We start from the raw sequence: 10,389 nt of genomic DNA, 5'->3' as shown, positions 1-10,389 counted from the left end.
CCCTTCCCGTAATGTATCAAATTAAATTTTAATTATTAATTTAATTACTGATAAAATTTTAATTATTAATTAGTGACGAAATTAAAATTTATTGACTAATTAAGTATTAAATATTAATTTTATCATTAAATTAATATCAAATTTAATTTTGTCGCTATTTCAGAATTTTATTGAAAAGTCTAATTATTGCTAAATGTTCATATAGTATTTTATTATTTAAAAAAAATAGAAAAAAATAAGAGCTCCGGCTTAGGTAGAATCATATAATTTGCTAATTATCGGACACTTGGGTTTCTAAAGTTGCTTTAAGGATGATAATAGGTCAGGTTCGGGTCAAATTTTATATCCTCCGTCTTCGTACTCATCGGATATAGGATCTCCGATAGATATACTCATACTCATTAAATGATCGGATATCTTCTATAATTATAATTTTTCTTCTTTCTATCCAACTATTATCATTCAACGAAAATATATTAAAATTAATAATCTATTAAAAATATATATATAATTAAAAAAAATAGATTAAACATCTATATAGTCTCCTCCTAATATCAACAAAAATAGTAAGTTGATTTTGGAAAAAAAAAATTTCTTTAATATATGTATATATATATATTATTTAATCGGGTATTCGGATCGGGTATCGGGTATTGATAGTCCCTTCATATCCTCCATCATTCAGGTCGGATGTCGGATCCTCCATCGGATTCGGATGAAATTGTCATCCCTAAGTTGTTCCACCTTTGAGCATTTTTGATTCAGCTAAGTTAAAAATATTCTAAAATAGTGTAGGAGGATTTAAGGCTAACCTTGTATGTGTGATATTTGAATATTGTTTATTTTGATGGTCGATAAATTTTTTTATAAATTTAAATTAGTCAACTTAAAATTTACTCGATTCGAAAAGTTATATATATATATATACCAGAGATATTAATTTAATATTTAAAAAAACATTTTTTAACCATGTGAATAATTAAATAAGTTTTTTCTTCTTAATTTGCTTTTAAAAAAATAATTAATCAGATTAGATAACGTGAAATTTAGGATGATCGATTCAATTTTATGAAAGTTTTTCATCGGTCATTTGAATAAATCAAGAAAATATATATGAAAGTTCATCCTAAAAATTAATATTCTTATCCTGAGAGTATAGCGCAGATGATAAATACATAATATCTATGACGTAATGACTAAAAATTAATTCTTTAAAATTAATGATCTTAAGGTTTACCTTATGAAATGGCTAATTTCTATATGTTGGTTCCCGTGGTTGTTTTGACGTGATCAACCAAGTTATGTTAGGTCCTGTTTGATTTTGATCCCTGTGTCTAAGTCTGCAGGAGTTTAGGAGCGCAAGAAATTGAGCGGAAGACGCAGCTAGCGAGAAGGACGATACGGAAAGGGAGCCAACGGGCTCGGTACGTCCGAAGGACGAAAGAGCTGCGGAAGAGTACACTGGTGGACGAGAAGCCGGGGTCGAAGCCTGCTAGAGGAGAAAATCGGAAATTGGGTTTAGGTGAGCCCTATTTCAGTTGGCTACAATCACCCAATCAAACGGAACTTCGGAAGCTGAAAAGGAGAGGAAGAAATGCTGTAAAATCAGCTGGAGGCACCCTCAACAGTTGTTGGAGGCGCCTCCGACTTCAGCAGGCTGAAGGCACCCTCAATGGCATTGAGGGCGCCCTCAACAGCCTTGGAGGTGCCCTCAATGCGTTTGAGGGCGCCCTCGACCTGGCCAACTTGGTCGTTGACGAGCGGATAAAGTTTTATCCGCTCATCCTCTTGGAGGCGCCCTCAACCCCTTTGGAGGCGCCCTCAAAACTCGAGATAAGATTTCCATGAGTTATATAAAGGCCTATGGAGGTAGGAATTAATCATTCAACTCTTGTACTAACTTTCTAGCAACGCTTAAGAGCTTTCAGTGTGTAAAAGTTTCTCTGCCTTCAACGAAGGAGATTCGTAGTGCGCTTTTTTAACCGCCTTGGATTCGCAACAATCTAGGTTGTAACCAAGTCAAAATTGCTGAGTCTTCTTATTTTCTGTTTCTTTTATTTTGTTATTATCTTACTGTTGCTATTTTAAGAGTTGAAAGCACGAGTAGGGTATATTTTATTTTGCAGGCAATTCACCCCTCCCCTCTTGCCGGCCCCGGTGCACCAATAAGTGGTATCAGAGCTAGATCGTCGACTAGAGCATCAAGATCAAGACGATGGCCGCGCGCAAGTATTCATCCCCCGAAATTCGACGGAGACTTCACAACATGGAAACACCGAATGGAGGTATTCTTCAAAACAGAATTTGATATTCTTCTAATTATGAAATACGGTTTTGCAGCCCCCTAAAGACAAGGAAGAATACAACTGGATGAGAAAGGAGCAAGCTGATTTCATGGCCAATGGAAAGGTAGAGTTCCATCTGCTCATTATCCTGCCACCCCAGGAGGTATGTCGGATCGGAAGCTACGACTCCGCTAAAGACCTCTGGGAAAAATTCTTGGAGCTCCACGAAGGCACCTCATAAGCGAAGTTAGCAAGGCGCGGCATCCTCCGGACTCAGCTGACAAATCTCCGGATAAACAACGATGAGAAGGTAGCGCAACTCCAAGCAAGAACTAAGGACCTGATAACTCAACTAAGCAATCTCGGAGAAACAGTAACAAACTGAGACTCGATACAATATGCGCTCAACGTCTTCCTAAGAATTCCAGAATGAGCATCCTTAGTAGATGCATACTACATCTCTAAGGACTTTGAGGTAAGTACGCTAGAAAATTTATTTTCTACATTTGAACTTCACGAATCTCGAATTGCAGAACCTAAACAAATAGAGAAGTCAAATCATAATGTTGCCCTACAAGCCGAGATGGATGATTCCGACTCTGAAGCGTCAATCGACGAAATTGAAGCGACGCTATTGGTAAGAAAGTTAAATAAGTTTATTAAAACTAATAAATTTAGATCGCAGACGAGAAAACATCAACACAACAAAAGGATGACCCAATGCTACAACTGCAATGAAGAAGGGCACATCAAAGATGATTGCCCGAAACTGAAAAACAAAGGCAAAGAAAAGAATAAGGAGGTGTTTGGTTCTCTCCTAGGAATCAGAATGGGAATGAGTATCATAGTATTGTGGAATGGGAATGGGTATGAGCTTGAGTATCATTCTTAAAAATAATGTTTGGTTAGTTGAATATTTTCAATCGGAATGAACCTAAATTTCCTTTTTTACCCCTAGAGGAAAATAAGAGAAAAAATTAGATGGAAGAGAAAGTTGAATGTGAGAGAAACATATGATGAGAGAGAATGATGAGAGAGAAAGTGTGATGAGAGAGAAAAGTGTGATGGAAAAATGAAGAGAGAGAAAGTGTAATGAGAGAAAATGAGGAGAGAGAGCGTGATGGAGAGATTGAGAAGAGAAAAAGTATGATAAGAGAGAAAGTGTGTTGAGAGAGAAAGAGTGATAGGAAAAATGAAGAGAGAGAAAGTGTGATGAAAGAAAATGGGAGATTGAGGAGAGAAAGTATGATAAGAAAGTGTGATGGGAAAAAATAAAGAGAGGGAAAGTGTAATGAGAGAAAATGAGGAGAGAGAGTATGATGGAAGAGAATGAAGAGAGAGAAAGTATAATGAGAGAAAATATGGAGAGAGAATATGATAAGAGAGATTGAGGAGAGAGAAAATATGAAGAAAAATGAAGAGAGAATGAAGAGAGAGAAAATAATGAGAGAGAGTATGATGAGAAAGAATATAGAGAGAAAAATGGTAGAGAATGTGTGATGAGAGAGAATGAGGAGAGAGAGTGTGATGGAAGAGAATAAAGAGAGAGAAAGTGTGATGAGATAAAATATGGAGAGAGAGTATGATAAAAATATTGAGGAGAGAGAAAGAATGATGAGAGAGAAAGTATGATGAAAACATGAGGAGAAAATAATGAGAGAGAGTGTGTGATGAGAGAGAATACAGAGAAAAAATAGTAGAGAATGTGTGATGAGAGAGAATGAGGAGAGAGAAAGTATGTTGAGAGATAAAATGTGATTATAGAATGAGGAGAGAGAAAGTATGGTGAGAGAGAAAAAGGAGAGAGAGTGAAATGAGAGAAAAATTGAACAAATATACTAAGGGTATTTTCGTCCAAAACTTAATTCTTATTCCCATTCCATCAAAACCCAAGGGAGAGGGTGTGTTTCATCTATACCCAAGTTTTTGGGTTTCATTCCAAAATTTTGATTTCATTCCCATTAATCAAACACAAGATTTGGGAATGAATCCATTCCTTCATTCCCAAACCTCTAAACTAAACGCCACCTAAGAAGCCAACTCGATCCAAACATAGCTTCAAAGCAACGTGGGATGAGTCGTCATCCTCCGAATCTGAAGTCGAAGCATACGCCGGACTAGCTCTAACGACAATTCATCAAGAAGAAGATGAGACCAGCTTAAAAATGAGCATAGATAAAGAGGGAGGATCAGAAGAAGAAAGCTACGATGAAGGGGGAGCATCAGAAATAGAGGTAAGTCAGGTACATGTGCTAACTCCTAAATAGTTTTTTTGCTTTATCAAAGTACTTACTAAAGACTTAGTCAAATCAGAAAAAGAAATTGCTGATTTAAAAATACCGTTAGATAATTTGAACTCAGAAAATGAAAAGTTAAAATTGGAAATTGAAAAATTGAAAAATTAAAAAATGATTATGTATACTTAAATAAATTTCAAAAATCAAAACTTAAAATTTATGGTAAATTAAATTGGTATATTAAAAAACATCATGGACAACTTAGAAAAGTTCTCAGAATTTATGTACCCCCTAAGTTTTTTATTAATCCAATAGGAAGGGACCTATACTGGGTTCCAAAATCTTTTCTAGATTAAAATTTTTGTAAGTTAACGCTTTCAGCAAGAAAAATTAAACAGTTAATTTCTTTATGAGGTTTTGTCTAAGAAAGTGGTTATTGCTCCAAGAACCAAGAAAACCTAGTGCCTCGCCACTGCCTGGAAGCCAAAATATTAAAATAAAATATTTAATTAACTTACTGATAAAACATGAAAATAGAAATTAGATAATGCTTTAACAAGTTTTTTTTAAAACATTTTTTGAAAATTTCTCAAAAATATTTTAAATTACCTAAAAGTTAGAGTTCTTTGTTAACTTCTAATTTATTTTAAAAAATTCCTACCCTGTTTTTACTGTGATCAAAGGGAGAGAGATAGGAACAAGTTTAAAGGGATTTAATATTTTTAAAATTGGTATATAATTTTTTTTTTGGATAGGAACAACTTAATATTTTTTCTTATAAAATTACAAATTCTATAATTGCAATCTTTATGCTGAAAATATTAGTTTAGTAATTTCTTTAAATTACTACTTGTCTACTTTTTTTTCCCTAACTTGAACTTGGGTTGATGCACATCAAAAATGGGGAGATTGTTGGTCCCCGTGGTTGTTTTGATGTGATCAACCAAGTTAGGTTAGGTCATATTTGGTTTTGATCCCTGTGTCTAAGTGTGCAGGAGCTTAGGAGCGTAGGAAGTCGAGCGGAAGACGCAGCTAGCGAGAAGGACGACACGGGAAGAGAGCCAAGGGACTCAGTGCATCCGAAGGATAAAAGAGCTGCGAAAGAGTACACTGGTGGACGAGAAGAACGTGCGCGACGTTCAAGGGACGAGAAATCGGGGCGGAAGCCTGCTCGAGGATAAGGTCCAAAATTAGGTTCGAGTGAGCCCTTTTTCGGTTGACCGCAATCATCCAATCAAATGGAACTTCGAAAGCTGAAAAGAAGATGAAGAAATGCTGTAAAATCAGCTGGAGACGCCCTCAATGGTCGTTGGAGGTGCTTTTGCCCTCACCAGAGTGAGGGCACCCTCAACCACATTGAGGGCGCCCTTAACTGGGTCAAACAAACCGTTTGCGAGCGAAAAATGTTTTATCCGCTTATACCTTTGGAGGCGCCCTCAAGACTCGAGATAGGATTTTCAGGAGCTATATAAAGGTCCCTAGAGCTAGGAATTAATTATTCAACTCCTGTACTAACTTTCTAGCAACGCTTAAGAGCTTTCAGTGTGTAAAAGGTTTCTTCGCCTTCAACAAAGAAGATTCGTAGTGTGTTTTTTTAACTGTCTTGGATTAACAATCATTTAGGTTGTAACCAAGTAAAAATTGTCGAATCTTCTTATTTTCTATTTATTTTATTTTATTATTATCTTATTGTTGCTATTTTAAAAATTAAAAGCACGAAGTAAGTATATTTTATTTTATAAATAATTCACCAGGCCTCACAACCTCAATACTATGTACCTATATTTATCTTTATCCGTACTCGTAGAGCTAAATGACCCTCTATCCATTCAAACAGGAAAATATCTTTCTGTGCTTCAAAATTATATTATAGGTGATGCAAATTGTAGTATTAAATTTATATTATAAGTGACTGCTAGCAAAGCGACACGTTGGCTGTTGGTTGACAGTGGGTATTCCAATCCTAGGCGGAGATGAGAGGGCAGTTAATTGTTTACTGTCTTTGTACCTGCGCTGTTCTTGCCGCCTTCCTTACTCCTTCCTCATCATCTCCACCTAAAATTCGCATCTACTCACAGTAAATTAACCAAAAGAAACCCAGAATTATTATACAATGAGACGTGAGCCATGCGCGATAAGCTCTGGCACACGCAATTTAAAATGGCGCACACGCATGACGAAATTCGTCGACCTCGTCGTCGTCGTCGGCGTGTCGCGGCCAATCAGAACCTAAACCACTTCCGTGTTCCTCTTTCATTCGAGCATTATATAGGTCAATAGGAAAACGCCGGGGTTCGCGGCAGTCGTAGTCTCCGGCAGGCTTTATCTGCTGACGACCGTTCCACTCCAGCTAGCTAACGGCTCGATCCACCCACCGTTTGTTTATTCTATTGAGTTTTATGGCGGGGAGATAATTAAGAAGCGACCGATCGATGCGGCTGCGGAGAAGAAGAGGAATTCGTTGGCCGATCGAGGAGAATGGCAGTGGAGTTGCAGAGCGAGTCGATGGACTACCGCGTGGAGCTGCTGTCGCCGGTGAGGCTGGAGGGGGAAGCGTCGATGATGGCGGCGACGCCGAGTTGGAGGATCAACGTGAACGACTTCCCCGTGCCGGAGCAGCCCAGGGCGCCGCCGCTTGCTTCCAGAGTCCTACGCAGGTTCCAAGGTACTAATCATTCTCTTTCAGATTTCTGACTTCAAGCAAAGTAATTAACACGATCAGTTTATTGTCTATAATTTCTGACTTCAGGTAAAGAAAGGAAAGTAGCTAAATTCTACAAGAAGCAAGGGCAGCTCCTCGAGGGATTCAGCAAGATGGATAACTTGAACGAATTAGGCTACTTAAATGATGCTCCCACGCAGGTTTCTTCCTTAATTTATTCACTTTTTTTCCCCATCTAAAATAAGAATTTAGTCAATATATAGTTGAGACACACTTACACAATATAATCTACAGGAAGAACTACAAGACTTGGCCAAGAGCGAAAGGTTCGCCATCCACCTATCCAACGCAGTCAACTTGATCCTTTTCGCATCCAAAGTGCTGGCTTCGATCGAGAGCAGATCCATGGCGGTGATCGCCTCCACTCTGGACTCTCTGCTCGACCTGCTCTCGGGCTTCATCCTTTGGTTCACGGCGCACGCCATGAAGAAGCCCAATCACTACCGCTATCCCATCGGCAAGAACAGGATGCAGCCTGTGGTATGCATATACCTAACTGTAACCTCAGTACTCCTTAATTAGCAAACTTTAACTAAACAAAACAAAACATAATCTGGCAGGGCATCGTTGTCTTCGCGTCAGTGATGGGCACTCTCGGCCTGCAAGTGCTCTTGGAATCCGGCAGAGAACTGGTCACCAGCGTACGGAGCCTGATTATGCATCTTAATTTGTCAATCGGTCGATCGTTTGTAATTGTGAATCGCGCATGCAGGACCATCCTGAGTTTGATCGCGTAAAAGAGTTTTGGATGGTGGGCAGCATGTCGTCCGTCACTCTGGTCAAGTTCTTCCTCATGCTCTACTGCCGCAGCTTCGAGAATGAAATCGTGCGCGCCTACGCGCAGGATCACTTCTTCGACGTCATCACCAACTCCATCGGCTTGGTCGCCTCGCTGCTCGCCGTCCGGTACGCCTGGTGGATGGATCCCGTCGGCGCCATCCTGGTAATTGATCCACGTACTCTGTTTGCTCTGTTTCAAATCGAGTGGCGATTCGTTTTCTGGTATATATATGGATGTGTGCAGATTGCGTTGTACACGATCGGGACGTGGGCGAAGACGGTGGTGGAGAACGTGTGGCTTCTGATCGGCAGGACGGCGCCGCCGGACTTCCTGGCGAAGCTGATATACCTGGTGTGGAACCACGACAGGAAGATAAAGCACATCGACACGGTGAGGGCGTACACGTTCGGGGCGCACTACTTTGCGGAGGTCGACATCGTGCTGCCGGCGGACATGCCGCTGAGCGAGGCGCACGACGTCGGGGAGGCGCTGCAGGAGAAGCTGGAGCAGCTGCCGGAGGTGGAGCGCGCCTTTGTGCACGTCGACTTTGAGTTCACGCACAGGCCGGAACACAAGCTCAGCCATAAGCAATAATGATAATCCTTGTCCCCAATTATATATTATGAATATAAAAAGATAATTAATATGATTAAAAAAATAGAATAATGAGAGAATTCAGAAAGAATTCGTTTCTAAAATTAATTGACATTTTTGCAAATTAATCTATCAATTTTCTAAAATTACAACAACATTTTACGCCGCTAAAATTGATGGTATTGGACTCATATTTCAACTTTTCCCCCCAAATTATTTTTGAGTTTATACAATAAACCTTTCAGTTAGCATTCGAAGTTGAATTTAGAATAAGACACATTAAAATTTAAAATCCGGCAGCTCCACGTAACTCTATAGTTTAAAAGTTGTGCTAAGCTATCACTCAAAATTAAGGTGACTTAGACCAGATTCAAAAAGAATCAGACTTGCCCTAGATGAGATTCGAGTTTGATCTAACTTACTCGGTGTCTTCAACCCAAGGATTTACCAGAAGATAAGATAGCTATTAAGACTTGGCCTTAGATCCCGACATCATCCATGCCTTAACTTCAAATTTTGACATCCCTTTATGTCTCAGTCTTAGATCTCTCTTGATCTCAGTTACTAACAACTTCTATGTCTCGGCCGTAGACCCCAACATCCTTCCTCTCTAGGTCTCAGTTACTGACATCCTCCACACCTTAGAGTATCACATCTCTCTCAGTCTCAGTCGTTGACATCTTACTCAAATTAAGGTAAAAACTTGTGCTAAGCTATTAGTCAAAATTATGGTAAGTTGGACTAGACTAAAAAAGATTCAGACTTAACCTGACCTAGATGAGATTCGAGTTCGATCTAACTTACTTGGTGTCTTCATCCCAAAGATTTGCCTGAAGATAAGACATCTATTAAGACTTGACCTTAGATCCCAACATCATCCATGTCTGAACCTCAGATCCTGACATCCCTGTATGTCTCAGTCTTAGATTTCGGCATTGTACCTCTCTTAGCCTCAGTTGACGACACCCTCCATGTCTTGGCTTTAGACCCCGACATCCTCCCTCTCTGGGCCTCAGTTACCGACATTGTCCACACCTCAATCTCAGGTCCCAGTATCACACCTCTCTCGGCCTGAGTCGTCGACATCCTCCATACCTCAGCCTCAGATCCCAGCATTCTCCTTCTCTCGGCCTCAGTTGTTGACATCCTCCACATCTGAATCTCATATCTCGACATCGTACCTCTCTTGGCCTCAGTCGCTGATGTTAGGGTCGATTTGTGCTAGAAGGGGGGGGGGGGTAAATAGCTCGTCGCACGCTCGTTGCTTGCTTTGATGATGATAATATACAGCAGAATGAACTTGAAGCAAACTTGCAACGCTAACACAAAGGATTTACTTGGTATTCACCTCAAGAAGAGGTGACTAATCCAAGGATCCCTCACTCACTCATCCACTATGAAAACACTCATTTACGGTAACTACCGAAGGCGGAGAAGCCTTGTACAAACTCACAACACAAGAAGAAAGAAATTCAAGCTTATACAATACAAATATTTCAAGATTTACAAAACCCTAGCTTGTTTCTTCTTGCTTGAATACACCTCTTGACTTGCTTGGAAGTGCACCAACACTCCTCTCTAAGCCTCCAAGATCTGGTGTGTGCCTGTGAGAATGATCGCAAGAAGTGGAGAGAAAGCACTATAGAGGAAGATGCTCGCCAAAGCTTTATCCTGCGCAACAGCCGTCTCCCAATCGATTGGCTGATCGATTGGGGAGGCTGAATCGATCGGTTGATCGATTCAACCCTCTTTATGCTCTCTAGAAAGTGC

General features: G+C 39.7%; 1 protein-coding gene across 1 annotated transcript; it reads left to right on the top strand.

Annotated features, from left to right (window-relative positions):
* Positions 1–6,713: 6,713 nt before the first annotated feature.
* LOC121970061 (metal tolerance protein 7-like) lies at positions 6,714–8,747 on the top strand. Its single transcript, XM_042520468.1, has 6 exons — positions 6,714–7,187; positions 7,272–7,384; positions 7,479–7,724; positions 7,805–7,885; positions 7,957–8,187; positions 8,269–8,747. Exons 1-6 carry the CDS (start codon positions 7,001–7,003, stop codon positions 8,617–8,619), a joined length of 1,209 nt encoding a protein of 402 aa, XP_042376402.1. The 5' UTR covers positions 6,714–7,000; the 3' UTR covers positions 8,620–8,747.
* The last annotated feature ends 1,642 nt before the right edge of the window (positions 8,748–10,389 follow it).

The sequence above is a fragment of the Zingiber officinale genome, chromosome 4A (assembly GCF_018446385.1).
Source record: "Zingiber officinale cultivar Zhangliang chromosome 4A, Zo_v1.1, whole genome shotgun sequence".
NCBI lineage: Eukaryota > Viridiplantae > Streptophyta > Magnoliopsida > Zingiberales > Zingiberaceae > Zingiber > Zingiber officinale.
Note: the sequence above shows the minus strand (reverse complement) of the source record. Positions and strands in the feature narration are given on the sequence as shown.

Excerpts from the sequence above, each read along its gene's own strand:
- LOC121970061 (XM_042520468.1), top strand. The coding sequence starts at position 7,001 with ATGGCAGTGGAGTTGCAGAGCGAGTCGATGGACTACCGCGTGGAGCTG. Across the intron at positions 7,188-7,271 it reads AGTCCTACGCAGGTTCCAAG|GTAAAGAAAGGAAAGTAGCT; the intron begins GTACTAATCATT and ends TTCTGACTTCAG. Across the intron at positions 7,886-7,956 it reads GCAGAGAACTGGTCACCAGC|GACCATCCTGAGTTTGATCG; the intron begins GTACGGAGCCTG and ends TCGCGCATGCAG.